The 17,454-nt window shown below is 42.3% G+C and overlaps 1 protein-coding gene across 17 annotated transcripts in view; it reads right to left on the bottom strand.

Annotated features, from left to right (window-relative positions):
- Nucleotides 1–17,454, bottom strand: part of epb41l3a (erythrocyte membrane protein band 4.1-like 3a) — an 83,160-nt gene that overhangs the window by 18,241 nt on the left and 47,465 nt on the right. For 8 of the 17 annotated variants that reach the window (XM_035756227.1, XM_035756246.2, XM_035756152.2 and 5 more), the window contains exons 3-15: nt 16,960–17,163; nt 10,415–10,519; nt 10,264–10,321; nt 10,064–10,139; nt 9,495–9,713; nt 9,158–9,245; nt 6,307–6,459; nt 5,694–5,791; nt 5,267–5,442; nt 3,702–3,839; nt 1,896–2,107; nt 971–1,018; nt 723–758 (exon numbers count right to left, since the gene is read on the bottom strand). In XM_035756227.1, the coding sequence (XP_035612120.1) occupies nt 723–758; nt 971–1,018; nt 1,896–2,107; nt 3,702–3,839; nt 5,267–5,442; nt 5,694–5,791; nt 6,307–6,459; nt 9,158–9,245; nt 9,495–9,713; nt 10,064–10,139; nt 10,264–10,321; nt 10,415–10,519; nt 16,960–17,013 (1,461 nt within the window). In that variant the 5' untranslated portion in view covers nt 17,014–17,163. Of the gene's footprint in view, nt 1–468; nt 535–722; nt 759–970; nt 1,019–1,895; nt 2,108–3,701; nt 3,840–5,266; nt 5,443–5,693; nt 5,792–6,306; nt 6,460–9,157; nt 9,246–9,494; nt 9,714–10,063; nt 10,140–10,263; nt 10,322–10,414; nt 10,520–16,959; nt 17,164–17,454 lie in introns of all 17 variants that reach the window. The other 9 variants (XM_035756236.2, XM_035756159.2, XM_035756169.2 and 6 more) reach the window with 8 other exon arrangements.

The raw sequence follows: 17,454 nt of genomic DNA, 5'->3' as shown, positions 1-17,454 counted from the left end.
CAGGCAGAACATGCATTCAAAAGGACACTGCAATGCATTTGCCTCTCTTGTATACCTAGGATTCACCACAAAATGTGGATAATTCATAAGGTCAATTTTTCACTTAGTCTCACATAGACATCAATGCATGAATAGGTACAAATTTAACTGAAGTGAAAGTTAAGATTCACCTCTTTGTAAAGAAGTATTCATAGACATCAATTGAACCTTAATTCATCTTATTCTCTATTTATAAGCAATAACTCCCAATCTGGCATATCACATTAATGTATTACAGCAAAAACTAAATCACCCCAAAAACACTCCATGCTTACTAAGTATGTTAGCTAATGAATCAACATTGGACAGTTCAAAACAATATGTTATTGTGGTCAAAATGGGAAATCCACTGTTACTGGCCAAACCTAGACCTTGACCAAAATGTCACCAATCTCCATGCACTAGCCTGGCGTTCCATACTGTACCAACCTCTAACATCAGCACACTATGTCTGACAAACACATTCTCTCCTTTAATTCGCCTTATGAAACTGTTCTGTAAGGAAAATAACAGTCATTTAGATGTTGTTGCATATAAAATCCACATCTCCTCATAGATTGCAGATCTTGATTGTGAAGCCTACAGTGATTTTGAATCCCAGGTTCACAGGTTGCGGATGAAATGGTCGTTTGACGAGCTGTGGATGAAATGAGAGTTAAGGCACCATACACTAGTTAATATACCTGTGTCTTTAACTCAGACTCGTCGTCTTGGTCCGACTGGCAGCATGGGAAGCACAGAGAGGGAATTTGATATCAAAACCGCAATACAACACAACAGGTTATGCTTATAAGAGAAACTATCAAATAATGCGTTGAATGGATAATCAGACAGTCCGATATTGTTGAAATAGAAATATGGAACTAAAGAACGTAAGACTTCTACAAGAACAGATGAGAGTTGAGGTGAAGTATCTTCCCATGGTACAAACCTCAGTAGCTGTCAGTTCACCATCGACACAAGTGTCAGTCAGTTCCGTCTGTTTAGTAGTAACACAGTAGAACATCCAATGGACAAGCGTGAGGAGAAAGAGAACCAATTTCCCAGAACTCGTTTTTACCAAAACATTAGCCATTAGCAAAGTGGTTCAACAAAGTAGTGATTGTAAACCATTTTCGGGGTAAAAAAAGCAACAGGAAATGCATTAAAACATATTTAGAAGACCCATGTCAACATCAATCCATTAGAATACATTACAGATGACTCCACCAGCTAGAGGTTGTTCTCCTGCCTTATCAATTTTCATCACAAATTAAATTACAGTTAGCAGTTTGCCCTTTCACAATAAGCATTAGGACTCTACTAAGAACTCTTCTCCTAGGTAACGAGTAACTATAGACATTACATCTGCCAAAGTTAATTAAGTTTAAGCTCCTCGTCATCAACTTTCACAATGAATGAACATCACGTCTAAACAAGCACTTTCAATTTCTACATTTGAAATAGTCTGTCCCTGCCTTTTTCCGAGTCTTCTGGCACTGATCTGAAGTCGCCTTTCAGGCAGAGTAGAGACAGTTCAGGTTCGGGGACTCTGAGTTATCCATTAGTAAGTTATCAGGGCCCTGCCTACCTGATAGAGAGCGTGGCAGAGCGTGAAAGCACAGGACGGCATTCCCAGACAATGAGATTTGTAATGCTTCACTACCTTGGAAAAATTATGGCCACCTGGCTCTAGTCTGTCTGACAGAATAGCTCTGGCTGGCATAGCTAGGTTACACTCTGGGCTCCGGCATTAAACAGCTTTCGTTTTCAGAGTGGAATCTGGGCACTCAGAGAAATTTGTTTTAATGTATTATAGAGAGAGCTCAGGGGTGGACTGAGGACAGAGATAATTGATTGGGTGTGGAGAACTATACCTTGGTGTCATGTCGAATGGGAGAGGTTGGACTTGGCTGAGACATCTCGGTGGCTTTCGTGGTCTCGTCTTCCTCCTCCACCTCCACCTGCACCTCTACTTCCACCTCTTCCTCTGCCTTCCTCTCTTCCACCTTTTTCTCCGGTGTCACTGTGGTGATGAGGTCACTCACGGCAATGCCCTTCGCCCTTCCGTATAGATCCGAGCCCATCTCTGAAGCATGCACATAGACGCACATGCATGCACACGCACGCACACAGGCACGCACATACCCACACACACATACACACACACACACACAGCATTTTGCATTAAGGAATTGTCATTTTCCTCTAACTGAGGCAACATTGCACGTTAGCAGGTTGGAGCGTGAATGTAATAAGCTGCAGGTTGTATCAGCATAGTCATCACAACCATAGACTCATGGAAGATAAACCTAAAAACACGCATTAAATCCCATTCCCATTGATAATAACACTATTATTATCAACGTCAGAGCTTTTCATTCAGATATTAGCCTTGATCTGTAATTAAAGCCAATACTCCATAATCATTGTGTGGTTTGAAATGAAAAGCATCTCATAAACAGTATTATATATTAAAATCGATATCATCAAGGGTTTCAGTCACAACAGTACGCACCTAACAAAATACCACGCTCCAGATTTATGAGAAAAGGCTATATATATATGTATATATATGTATATATATGTATATATATATGTATATATATGTATATGTATATGTATATATATGTATATATATGTATATGTATATATATATATGTATATATATATATATATGTATATATATGTATATGTATATATATATATGTATATATATATATATATGTATATGTATGTATATATATATATGTATAAAATATGCTATATGTATAAAATTGCTATATCAGTTTCCATGCAGAGGTTTAAATGCTAGGGTGACTACCCTCATCATCAATTTTCAATTAACATTAGACAGCAATCGCTGATAAGCTGTCATTTTTCAGCTCCTCTATGTGCCGTACTTACAAACATTCTCTAATTGACTGCAGCTTTTGAATTCCTCCCATTGACTGATAATGAAAGGCTCAAACTGCATGCACTTAAATACCAACATAAAAACTACTGCGTCAGAACCTAAACGAGAAAGGGGGAAAAATATGCAGTTGGCAGATGATATGGTATTGGCTGTGCTGGTAAATTAGAAACATTTAATATTCCATCATTGCTATGAGTCAGCTCAGACAAAACATGCACTGCATCCCTGTTGTGAACTTAGAACACAGCTTATTAGCTTTGTTGATCATTCAGGGATAAAACACATATCTTAAAAAATGACTACTGTAACTATGTTAACTTATATCATCTCCCTACGTCACTGACAGCACAAAAAGCACTCTGAATCAATGTAACGAGCTGGGAGAATGAGCGAGTGATTGTTGAGTCTCTTTATAGATCCAGGCCACATAAGCCATTAGCGGCCAAGCTGACAGAACAAGGCTGGGATTTTTTTCTCCATTTTCTTTCAAACAAACAACTACAAGTGAACAGCTATGAAGGGAGGGCCATGGTGCGTTCACATGCTCGGCGAGCCCCCCCCAATTAGCATGGGATCATGCAGCGCAAGCCTGATCAGCACCGAGGGGTGTCTGTAACCAGGGCCCAAAATACAAAACTAAATGGCTACCGTTGGAAAAAGTCAAAGGAAAGAAGCAGAGATGGGATCATTAACTAGCAGGCATAGTTAGCTCAGGGGCTACATCTACTGTTAGCACGTACAGAGAGACACAGTGCGTAATATCTACCTGTTGGTTTAGTGCCGTTTAAACTAGCAGGTGGTTTAATTCTCGGTGATACAGTTTTTTGGGGTGAACTCCTTTTGGGTGAACTCCTATTGGGTGAACTCCTTTTGGGTGAACTCCTTTTGGGTGTACTCTGGGGAGCTGAGGAGGATTGCATAGAAATTCAATATCACGGGGGAAGATTCAACATTAACATAACACATAATATTATTCAAAGCTGAGCATTAGGTAGTCAGCTGAGCACTTGGGAGAGAATATTGTTTGTTTATATAATAATTTTGTAGAGTTATTGACTATGGATTTGAATACATGAACGTTAAAGGATATGTAAGTTGTCTGGTTCACAGTATTATGGAAAGCCTCTTAAGACTAAGACACCTAATGGATACACTTTCTGATGGGATGAGAACAGACAGTCAGACACTAAACTTTCTCCCATCAATGAAGAGTTGAGACAGAAAAATCAATGTTGCCTTTTAGGTCCAATGATACTGATGGAGTCTGAAACTAATATGGGCCCCGGGGCGGCTCATATTCAATTGATATCACAGCCAATTGGCCGAGTCTCTCTTTCAAGTCAGTTAGCTAGTGAAATCCCGCCAAAAAAGCTCTTTATTCCTAAATGAAACAGCAACATTTGCATTCAAACGGACATGTTTTCGTCACAGCTCAGATATGACATGGGAGGGGCGGCAGCATAAATACAAGAAAAAACTAAATTCTCCAATTAATCAGCGAACGGGGGAGAACAAAAGCAGAGGGTGCATCGTCAAGCGAAGATGACAAAACAACACAATGGGGTGCCTGGTAAATCCCTGTGGCGAGTATCCGTTCCCTCAGAAGGGGATATAAAATAAACAATATTTTCGATTCTCTCTTCATACATAGCCGTCGTCACTACGAGCAATTTATCTGCGGCTTCCTCTGTGAACAGGCTTGAAAAATAAAGGACTTTACCCGTGGTTTGGGACTGGTTGATAAAGACAGGGGAGTGAGGGACGGCCCTGGGTGCTTCCAGGGGATGAAAAGGCATTGTGAGTGCAGAGCGGCGAAGATAACAATGGCTAAAAACTGTAATTAGTCTGAGCGGCATACTGAGGCTTTTGAGCCTTCACAGCACGGCTGCTTACGGAGGTTCTCTTAAGCGTTCACCTAGACTAGGAAATGTTGAAGCTGTCAAGCAAGCGACCACTTTCAAGACAAACGGCGACCAAAATGGCTCTGTGGAGAATATCAACTATCGTTCTAGGGATATTCAAGGGAAAGTATTCCCTATTCACACCAGTGACACTTGTAAGCCAATGACAGGTCTGGGTACTGTAAATCCCTCTGACTTGGACAGCTTAGAATCAAATACTTCAGAAAAGTGTGGACATGAGCACGGAGGACAAGGGCAACATATGATTTTCATAAGTGTGATGATTTAGGTTTGGTTGTTTAATAATGTCTCGTAGCTTGCTTTGTCCTGTAGTATGCTTCCCCAACTCAAACTCTATGGGGAGAAATGTGATTACAATCCTCCTTCATTCCTAACCACTTCAAAGAGAAAGGTTGATGGGACTACAAACCTCCGTCCAGGCTGCGAGACATGATGTAGCGCTTGCTGGTGGAGCGCTCAAAGCAGGGTGCTGGGCGGACGATCTGGGAGCTCGCTCGTCGAGTCTGGGCCTGGGTTCTCCCGCTGTAGCGGAACTTAGAACCCAGGTTTAGGAACTTCTTGGGGGGAGTTTCTGGAGACACCAACCTAGAGGACAGAGAGGAATGTTGAGGGCAGGAGAACAAAGAGGAGACATTAATCTACCTAGAGGTCAAGAAAGACACACAATTACAGCAGGGATGGGTAAATGGTCCTGCAGGGAAGCAGTGTGTGCAGGCAATTGTTCCAACCCAGCATGAAGTTAACCAAGACAATGTTCAATAACTATAGATTTACATCCAAAACCCTTCACTGAAATGGCAGATGTCTACACATTGAGGTGGTGGCCCAGGTCTCACCTGAAAAAGGTGTGGTGCTCCACGCAAACCTTCCATAATCTCTTGGCCGCCCTATGGTTGGGGAGCTTGAACCCAATTGTACTTTCAAACTGCTCAAACTGATGACAAAACATACAGAAAAAACACACAAACACAGGGATCATCAACTAGATTCGGCCGCGGGACAATTTATTTCTTGAGCGGATGGTCGGGGTGCCGGAACATGTAATTTGTTGACTGCAACAAGTCACAGATATAATGTTAGATTAAAAGATAATAATTTCAAACCTTGCATACATTTCTATATGATCATGTGTCTCTCTCTTACACGTGGGAATACTTAGGAACAGATTTCTTAAATTAAAATCACTTGGCGCTAATTTCCTGGTGTTTTTACAGTATTTTATTTCCAACAATAAATGTTGTATTTATTTTTGCTCTGAATACTTGGAGGGCCAAATAAAACCACCCGTGGGCCAAATTCGGGCACACGAGCCACCAGTTGGGGAACCCTGTTCTATGTGATGCTATTCTATGTGATGCCATTCTATGTGATGTGCATACTACCTTCATACATGAAACAGGATCGGGACATTGCTTTCATGTCAGCAGGGCCTTATACTGATATGCTTACCTCTCCAGGGCGTATTTTGATGTAGAAATTATTCCTTTTGTAGGAGATCTTGAGGACCTTGGGCCAGGCGAACCTGTTGATGCGCAAGCGATCGCGGTAGATCAGAAGACCACTGGAGCACACGCCCAACATGATCTCAACACCCTCAGAATCCTGGGAAGGAATGTCAGGAAGCGTGGTTAACTACCTGACACTACTCAAATGAGAGTCCGGGTTGCAAAATTCCTGAAACTTCCACAAAGTGGGATTTCTGAAAAAACCTGGGAACTTTGGTCAAGTTTGTGGAATTTTGTTACTAATCTCACATTGAGGAAGCCTAGGTGTCAGTCAGTTTTGGTCTTAGTCAGCTCACCTATTGGTTGTTGTCCTTTGTTTACTGTTTGCAGGGATATTCAACTTCATGCCTGAAGGGCCAAAGGGCTCCTGGTTTTGTTTACTAACTAGTAATTAATTGATTGATTGAATGTCACTGATTGGCCCAGAGAGTCCAGAAGTGTTTCGTTCCTCCAGGCCTGGAGTTCTAATAGCCCTGGTCTACAGTATGCCCATAGACTTATTCCTAATCTTTTCTAGACTCTACCAAACATGATAACAGCAGAGTAGTTGACTAATGCCAAAACAGATTGACAACCAGGCTAAAAAAAGTTTCTGATTGTTTAAAACAAAAATGGTTGACATTATCAGACACCACCACTTTCTCCTACAAAGAAGTGAGGCAGCCTGAGATGACTGGCGATACGGCAAGCCAAATACAATGCATTATTCAATGAAGGATTCAAATGAGCTTTCTAAAAAAAGGATAATTGAAATGAAAACATAATGAGAGCTGTCGTAATGTTGATGAACATATTTCACAAACCGTCGCCAAACCAAGAACTCAAGAGACAAGAAAATAACCTACATTACCGGAAACCAATTATTTATCCTAAATCGCCTCTTTTCACAGCTCCTACTTTCACTAGTTATCTGTCTGGCTTAGCCAGGAGCAAGTATTGGGCTCTTTCTCAATTGTCTAAGAAGTCTGTCCTCTCCTTGCCTCCTCTCCTTCATTGCACTCAGCTGAAAGAACTGAGCAGGTGAAAGCCAGCCTAATCATGATCTTGCACCATAATGTTTTTACCTGTCACGTTCCAATCAGTGCAGATGAAGTTAAGGAGATGAGGGGAGGAAGCAATTGAGAGCCAATTTACAGAGCACAGTGATGTACGTGTCATAGCTATTTAAAAGTAGTTCTATGGTAGTAACGAGCAAAGCTGAGGTATTTTCATCTACTCTGTCTAAAGTCTAATTCTATGTTCCAATGTCCATGCCTAGTTGCTTCATTCAAGAGGCATGTTAATGTGGATATTGGATGTAGCCTAAATGTGGGATTAAAATGGAGAATACTAGTCACATGACATCACAATGATGAGGCCTTCCCCAAAAGGTCTTGAAGTCTGCAGATGAGCACAGTCAGGCTGCCACAGAGCAGATGGGGGGACAAAGGGTGGTCCACAACTCCGTGTGTGGGATATGAGCACTGGGGCTATGAGGGGATGCAGTATACCATGGGGGGGTGATATCCTACACCTCACAACAGCCACCTAAGAAATTACAATTACAATCATCCACAATGTGGTGAGACAAACCCACAGCCCTAAACGATGGACTCTAACAGTCCATGGTCATGCACGAAGACAGGGGTTTTCAGACAGGAACACATGTAACATACATGTAGCTTTACATACACACAAACAAAATGCAAGCCTTACCTCACCCTTAGCTGGAGACAAGCACTCAAACAGGCTTCCTACCAACTAGGCCATTCAGTAAGAATAAGACAAGAAAAGATAAAAACAGTCTGATCTGACCAAACGGAGGGAAGGTTTCCATGCCATCAGTGAGTCTGTTATGAGTATTTTTATGTATTCCCTTATTTGGTTATGAATTAAAATCATAAGTGCATGTCATTAGTTCATGTTTTTATTTTCATGACAAAACACTGTTTACTCTCTGATGCAATTGGTGCTAGGAGGTGTTGTGAAACGGTTTTTGGTGAACGATTTTTCCTCATGGTGCGTTGGGGTTACATGAGGTCAGATGATATAACCCACAGTACATAGCTGGGTCAGGCTATATTTACATGGCTGGCAACAGAAATACAATTTTCCAAACAATGTTTCTTCGTTAAAGACAAAAAATAACCATATTTGTAAAAGGTTCAGCTAAAATCTAAAATAAGCTCTTTCTCCTCTCCTATTGCTTCTTGAGTATATTCAGTCTGACAATGTTCTTTTATCTAACCGTGCCATGTCCATTCAAATCTATGCCAGTGAATTGGGCCAGTTTTTGATTTGCTTGGTTATATAACAGTGTTGTGTAGATAGGTGATTAGTTAGTCCTAAAATGTCATTCCCAGCTGACATTGCAAACAACATTAACAACCAACCGAGGCACACAGTAACAGCTAGAACAAAATTGAACACAAACCAGAGAGGACATTAGCTAGTGATACGCAGACCATAAAAAGTGTACGCACCTTTGACAGGCTAAAATAATGAATTTGGTAGCAAGGTTAAATTAGTTAATTTCAAAGCCTATGTAAGTGATATCCTTCATTCCCTGCACTTGTGGGGTTTGATGTGTCACTTAGGGCAGTACATAACACCATGGTTTGGATCTAAGGATTCAAACAACAAAGATCCAAATGGCTATTCAAGCTGCTGGCGGTCAAAGGACAGGGAACCAGGCAGAATCATGCAGGTCATAACAGGGCTTTTTCAATTCATGGCAGAGCAGACATTTTGAAAAAACAACAACAGGGTTGGGGTCAATAACAGGTGTTTGTATAAGTTGAATACGGCCCCTTTACCTTGGCATGGTGAAGGTCCACTCCGTACATGGACAGCTTCTTCACGTTCTCGAGGAAGTGCATCTCAGCCTCAGCTGGCATCATTCCTCTGGAGAGAGAGACAAACACACACAGAGGGTTTTGTATGTTTTTTTATACAGTAACTGTTCAGTCCATGACCGTCTCTTCCAATAGGTTATATAGACAGAAAGACAGAAAAATGTAGACAGACAGACAAATAGACTGAGTTGTAGTTCTAGACACAGAGACTGACTTGTAGTTCTAGACAGACAGACAGAGACTGACTTGTAGTTCTAGACAGACACATTGACTTGCTGTTCTAGACAGACAGACTGACTTGTAGTTCTTGTGCAGGTCCATGACCTTCTCCTCCAGCTCCTTGGTTTGGTTGGGGGCAAAGCGGAACTCGCTGACGTAATCTGTCCCAGACTCCTCTGGATCGTAGTCCCCCAGCTCTGATTGGACTGTGTAGGATCCCAGCACCGTGTGGGTGGCAAAGGAGCAGGGCAGACGCCCCGACACCACGTCATCTCTCAACTGGAGGCACAGGTAATATCTGAGAGTGAGAGGGGGAGGAAGGGTGAGGGACAGAGAAAGAGGGGTGGGGAAAAGAAAGGGGAGTAAGGAAGGGAGTTTGTCAGAGAAAAAGAAGTGTGAGAGAAAGGAAAACAAAGAGAAAGAGAGAGTTAATTGGCAGCCAAATGCACAAAGCACAGTAATGAATTGATTAAAAAAATGTGTCATTATGCTAATGTAAAACCCTGAGGACAGAAGAATAAAAACATCCCAGGTGACTCAGACAGCTATTTGGTGAATGTAGACATCCCAAATGTACAAAAATAGCAAACCTCTTGAAAAAGGACATAGTGGACAGCTTCCCGAAGGTGAAACTAGAGAAAGTGTTACCTTGTAATATCCTCAGACAGCTGGGCAGGGTCTGGAGGGTAAAACTTCACGTTGAATGAAAAATTCCAGGCGACTCCTGGAGCGTACAAAAACAAGCGGGTCATTCAAATGACCATTGAACAGTAGGATAGATCCTTTCAGCCTGAGTAACTAGCATGCTGGCTAACATTCAAACCATGCAGAGAATAATATCCAAATACCCATATTCCACGCACCTCTGATCTGTTTCTTCATCTCTTTAGATGGGTCTAACCAGTTCTGGGAGAATTCAAGAGGTCCGTGTCAATTCACCTCTACAAAATAACCAAAATACCCCTAATTACACAGAAAAATAAAAAAGAGAAATTCCACCTTTTGGTTTTCGATATCCCGGAATGTGATGCCAAAGTAGTCCTTTTCCAGGAGGTTAAGCTGCTCACAAACTTTGTGGAATAACACATGGCCTCTCTCCCGTTTCTGCACAGAAAAGCACATGAAAAACTCTTATTCTAGAAATGCTACAAGCATACATTGGACAGATTACTGCGGCAGACCATTTTTCTATTATCTAACCCCTCCTGAATGATAATGGTGTGTCATTGCGCTAAATTGTGATATATTCCTCCAACGGGGTCAGGAGCCATTTAATGAAAGATAGGCACTGGAAAGAGTATTCAGACACACACACGTCTGCCTCTGTGGGTGCCAGTCTTCCTACCATAACTCCACTCTCTACAGGGGGAGGGGGTTGCCTGTCAAAAGGGCTCCACTCCCATCTCCCAGCATCACACCATGTTGTGTCACATCCTGATCCCTGTACTAATGGCTGTTACCTTGCCTGGCCCTCGCAGGGCGAGATCCAAGGCTTTCAGAACCACGATACGTGAACCTGTGAGGCTCCTATTGCTAGCTCTAAATTAGCAACATGCCTTAACGCTTTGTAAAAATAGCCCAATTAAGCCAGGGGTAAAGGGGGCTGACACAGTAGACTTCTTACAAATATGTCACCTTGAAACGGACAAAGATTTGAAGGGTTATATTTTGTAACGTTTTTTGTAGAGGACTAGGTGTGTTAAAACTGGGTTATTTTGTAGTGTTTCTGGAGTAGTAGCGAGGTGTGTTAAAACAAACCAAGTGTCAGAATGAATACTTGACATGGGCTACACAGAAGTTATCCCATCCAAGCTAAACAAAGTACAAAATAACTGTGTGTGTACTGTATGTGCGTGAATGTGTGCGTGTGCGTATGTGTGTGTGTTTGTGCGTGTGTGTTTGTGTGTGTGCAGCTAAAAACACACAAGAGAAAAGAAAATCCCATATTTTCACATATTTTCACAGTGTATTCAGACCCCTTTCCCTTTTCCACATTTTGTTACGTTACAGCCTTATTCTAAAATGGATTTTTTTTTTAATCTAAATTTTTTTCTCTCTTTGTAAATTCAATTGATTAGACATGATTTGGAAAGGCACACACCAGTGCATGTCAGAGCAAAAACCAAGCCATGAGGTTGAAAGAATGGTCCGTAGAGCTCAGAGACAAGATTGTGTCATTGAAGGTCCCCAAGAACATAGTGGCCTCAATCATCTTTAAATGGAAGAAGTTTGTAACCACAAAGACTCTTGCTAGAGCTGGCCGCCTGGCCAAACTGAGAAATCAGGGGAGAAGGACCTTGACCAGGGAGGTGATCAAGAACCAGATGATCACACTGACAGAGCTCTAGAGTCCCTCTGTGGAGATGTGATAACCTTTCAGAAGGACAACCATTTCAGCAGCACTCCACAAACCAGGCTTTTATGGAAGAGCGACCAGACGGAAGCCACTCCTCAGTAAAAGGCACATGACAGCCGGTTATGAATTTGTGAAAAAGCAGCTAAAGAATTCTGACCGTGAGAAACAAGATTCTCTGGTCAGACAGATTCTCTGGTCAGACAGATTCTCTGGTCTGACGAAACCAAGATCGAACTCCTTGGCCTGAATGCCAAGCGTCATCTCTGGAGGAAAGCATCATGTTGTGGGGATATTTTTCAGTGGCAGGAACTGGGAGACTAGTCAGGATCAAGGGAAAGATGAACGGAGCAAAGTACCGAGAGATCCTTGATGAAAACCTGCTCCGGAGAACCTCAGACTGGGGAAAAGGTTCACCTTCCAACAGGACAATGACCCTAAGCACAAAGCCAAGACAACACAGGAGTGGCTTCGGGATAAGTCTCTGAAAGTCTTTGAGTGGCCCAGCCAGAGCCCGGACTTGAACCCAATTGAACATCTCTGGAGAGACCTGAAAATAGCAGCGCAGCAACGCTCCCCATCCAACCTGACAGAGCTTGAGAGGATCTGTAGAAAAGAATGTGAGAAACTCCCCAAATACAGGTGTGCCAAGCTTGTAGCGTCATACCCAAGAAGGCTTGAGGCTGTAATCGCTGCCAAAGGTACTTCAACAAAGTACTGAGTAAAGGGTCTGAATACTTATGTAAATGTGATATTTCCGGTTTTGCAAACATTTCTAAAAACCTGTTTTTGCTCTGTCATTATGGGGTATTGTGTGTCGATTGATGAGAAAAAGATAAACAATGTAATCCATTTTAGAATAAGTCTGAAACGTAACAAAATGTGGAAAAAGACAAAGGGTTGTGAATACTTTCCGACTGTACTGTATAAATGAGGAAAATGCTCATCTCCTTGATTTACTGTGAAATGCAGTCAAGCGATTTCCCAGGTCGTACGACCTCTTGGGGTTAAAGGTCGACCGATTAATCGGAATGGCCGTTTAATTAGGGCCAATTTCAAGTTTTCATAACAATCGGAAATCTGTATTTTTGGACACCGATTTGGCCGTTTTTAAAATTTATTTAATTTATTTACACATTTATTTAATCTTAATTTAACTAGGCAAGTCAGTTAAGAACACATCCTTATTTTCAATGACGGCCTAGGAACGGTGGGTTAACTGTCTTGTTCAGGGGCAGAACGACAGATTTTTACCTTGTCAGCTCAGGGATTCAATCTTGCGGTTAACTAGTCCAACGCTCTAACCCCCTTCCTCACGAGGAGCCCGCCTGTTACGCGAATGCAGTAAGAAGCCAAGGTAAGTTGCTAGCTAGAATTGAACTTAATCAATCAAAATCACTAGTTATAACTACACATGGTTGATGATATTACTAGTTTATCTAGCGTGTCCTGCGTTGCATATAATCGATGCAGTGCACAGTCGCGAAAAAGGACTGTCGTTGCTCCAACGTGTACCTAACCATAAACACCAATGCCTTTCTTAAAATCAATACACAGAACTATATATTTTAAACCTGCATATTTAGCTAAAAGAAATCCAGGTTAGCAGGCAATACTAACCAGGTGAAATTGTGTCACTTCTCTTGCGTGCATTGCACGCAGAGTCAGGGTATATGCAACAGTTTGGGCCACCTGGCTCATTGTGAACTAATTTGCCAGAATTTTACGTAATTATGACATAACATTGAAGGTTGTGCAATGTAACAAGAATATTTAGACTAACGGATGCCACCCGTTAGATAAAATACGGAATGGTTCCGTATTTCACTGAAAGAATAAACGTCTTGTTTTTTCGAGATGATAGTTTTCTGGATTCGACTATATTAATGAACTAAGGCTCGCATTTCTGTGTGTTATTATGTTATAATTAAGTCTATGATTTGATAGAGCAGTCTGACTGAGCGATGGTAGGCACCAGCAGGCTCATAAGCATTCATTCAAACAGCACTTTTGTGCATTTTGCCAGCAGCTCTGCTGTTTATGACTTCAAGCCTATCAACTCCCGAGATTAGGCTGGTGTAATGATGTGATGTGAAATGGCTAGCTAGTTAGCGGGGTGTGCACTAATAGCGTTTCAAACGTCACTCTTTCTGAGACTTGGAGTAGTTGTTCCCCTTGCTCTGCATGGGTAACGCTGCTTCAAGGGTGGCTGTTGTCATTGTGTTCCTGGTCCGAGCCCAGGTAGGAGCGAGGAGAGGTACGGAAGCTATAGTATTACACTGGCAATACATCCAATAGTCAAAGGTATATGAAATACAAATGGTATAGTGAGAAATAGTCCTATAATTCCTATAATACCTACAACCTAAAACTTCTTACCTTGGAATATTGAAGACTCATGTTAAAAGGAACCACCAGCTTTCATATGTTCTCATGTTCTGAGCAAGGAACTTAAACGTTAGCTTTCTTACATGGCACATATTGCACTTTTACTTTCTTCTCCAACACTTTGTTTTTGCATTATTTAAACCAAATTTAACATATTTCATTATTTATTTGAGGCTAAATTGATTTCATTGATGTATTATATTAAGTTAAAATAAGTGTTCATTCAGTATTGTTGTAATTGTCATTATTACAAATAAATGTTAAAAAAATCGTCCGATTATTCGGTATTGGCTTTTTTTGTCCTCCAATAATCGGTATCGGTATCGGCGTTGAAAAATCTTAATCGGTCGACCTCTACTTGGGGTACCACTTAACCACCACAACCTTATTAAACACCCAGTAATATAGGAACAATATAAACTATGTGCATTAGCCATGGGCAGCTAACAGCTAACGCTAAAGAGGATAATCTCTGCAGCCTTAATTTCCCCTTCCAATCACCAGAAGGAGCACTTCAGCGATGTCACTCACTGTCTGAGTGACCCAAACAACATCCAAACAAAGAATTTAGCTCCTGAACAATGAGGACAAACAGAGATGGAGAGATAAAGGTGTTTCCACTTCCCTAGCTCCTCTACCGCACTACATCCATTACTAGGGCTCAATCTCAAATCACTCCCTTCTCCTTGGCCCTCGATTTGCTCGCTCCCATGCGCCTCCGCCAATTGCGCACGTGTCCCAAAGCTGAGGGAGCGAAAATGATCGAGGGTTTAGGGGCTAATTAGACCTTCAGATAGCCGCTTCGGCCAAGCCAGCAAGGCTTCAGAGTGAAGTACTATCCCGACACGCACCGCAATATCTATGGAGTTGGCGCAATTTGCTACTAAAGAATGGAGAGGCGTGCCTAATTATACGCCACATGTATTAGCTAACAGATGAAATACCTCCCACATTAAATGTTGAACTGTTGAACAAGTTTATATCTTGTAAAACAACAGGGGGGATTTGTTTACTTGATTTTCATGCTTTTTAAAAACTATCTAACGAGTGTGTCCTGAAGTTGATGGGTTTATTGATCCCATCGCCACTCACACTGGAAGTCGTTCTCAGAGTTCTGTCAGCAACACGTGACAATGGAGGGCCCTCCGAGCACGTCGGTAGGGGCGAGGGGGGGACTTGGATTCACTATAGGAGTGTTGTTGTGACATTGATGGGGCTGATGGGTAGTTAAGTGGAATGTTGTAGAGGTGACTTGGGAGGTTAGAGCGACATTGATGATTCAGACCATGTGACCCAGAAGCGGAGTGGCCTGTGACAGACGTGACACTGTGCATGTCACTGCGAGAGAGGAGGGGATGTCACGCTATCACCCGCTTCATTATTTTTATCCCCTCAGTAAACTTCTTGTCCCTCTCTCACCTCTCCCTAAAGGTACTATCTACAATCTAAGGGTTATTCGGTTGTCCCCATAGGAGAACCCTTTGAAGAACCCTTTTTGGTTCCAGGCAGAACCCTTTTGGTTCCAGGTAGAACCCTTTTGGGTTTCATGTAGACACTTTTCCCAGAGGGGTCTACATGGAACCGACATTTGTTCTATGTGGAACCAAAAAGGACGACCAAAGAACCATTTTGGAACCCTTTTTTCTACCGAGTGTATCCATCTCCCTTCTCCCCTCAAGCCTTTCCACTCTCCTCTCTACCTCTCCTTTCCCCTCTCTCCTGACCTCTATCCCCTCACTCCTAACCTCTATCCCCCCAAAACATTACCATATCTCTCCTCCCCTGCCTTATCCCCTCTCTTCCTTTTCTGTCCTCTCCTCCCTCATCGCTCTCCTCCCCTCTCTTATCCACCTTTCTCCCCCCTATCTCTCCTCTGTCCTCTCTGCCAGGGAAAGAGCCAGTCAATAATCACTGCAACATGTTTAGCCCGGGGCCACACCCCTCTCTTCGCAGTGTCGCTTTCCCATGGCCACCTACACAGAGCGACCAACAAACGATCGAGCCAACCGGCCACAATGCTTTATCTTTTTCCATTGAATGTACCGACTAATCTGGCCATATCCAGTCTGGGGCTCAAACTGCACTAATAGATTGGTTTTTTCTCCAGTAGTTGGTCGACAGAGCTGGCTAGAAGCTGAAGAACAGAACCTCTGTTTTTTGTGGAGACAAAGCAGTAAATGTGTAGGAATGGACAGATTTATACAGAGTGATGGATGTCTGCTTAGAGGGAAAACGCCAATGTTGGCCAAAAAACTGTCTGATTATGCGCCAGTGGGGGATGGGGTGTTTTTCAATGTATACAGCCAAGTATTAGGTCTAAGGGGAGTTTATTACAATAATGTTAAAAGCAGAGTGAATTCCATTGGGGCAAGCTTCCATAGTCTTTAATTATGTTAAGATCAGATAATACAGGAAATAAAGGAACAGCCATGCATATAGATAAGCTTGCTAACCTATATTGGCAGCGTTAGTATTCCAGTAGAACAAGACCATTAATGTCCACTCAATTCATGTAGACAGAGGTGACTTTGTAGAATGAGACGTCATCAATTCAGCGTGATAAAAAAATAATTTCAAGACAACTTTGAGCAAACCCCACAAAGTATGACTTGAGAAAGAAATTATAAGTCAGTGAGACTAACTTTGATAAATACATGTCCTGCCCCCTCTGATCCCTGGTGAACTCTGCAACACACGCAAACGCACACACACACACACACACACCAACCCATCCCTACACGCACGTTAACCCACCTACCTGCAAAACTCCCCTCAACCCCAAGTGGTGACCCCCTCCACCCACCTCCACCACACAGGTGTAGTCGGAGCCATCAAGTAGGGTGACCTTGCACTGCATGGTCTTGTAGCTGCGAACGCTCCGGCCTCCACCAGGAGACCTGGACAGCTTACTGGTGGACGACCTGTGTGAGGTCCTGTCCTCCTCCACCTGCGATGGATCAAGCTGATTCTCCTGTGGGACCACGCCTCCCTCCGCTCTCTCGCCCTTCTGGACAAGGGGGGCACAGGTTTTAACATAGCACTGTGATGAGAATGTTAAAGTGTGTTGATTATGATAATGTGTTGTTTTGGACTCAACAGGGTGTGACACGATTGGTCAAGTGGAATAAATAGTTGGTGGGCCGGATGAATGTGATGGAAATGTTAAAGGGATACTTCTGGATTTTGGCAATGAAGCCCTGTATCTACTCAGATTAACTTTCTATTTTTATGTCTTTGTGAATTACATCATGACATTCGGGAGTGGGGGCAATTTTTTTGATGATCCTAATAATAAATA

Source organism: Oncorhynchus keta, chromosome 4 (genome assembly GCF_023373465.1).
Source record: "Oncorhynchus keta strain PuntledgeMale-10-30-2019 chromosome 4, Oket_V2, whole genome shotgun sequence".
NCBI classification, from domain to species: domain Eukaryota; kingdom Metazoa; phylum Chordata; class Actinopteri; order Salmoniformes; family Salmonidae; genus Oncorhynchus; species Oncorhynchus keta.
This window is presented reverse-complemented; position numbering and strand designations above follow the sequence as displayed.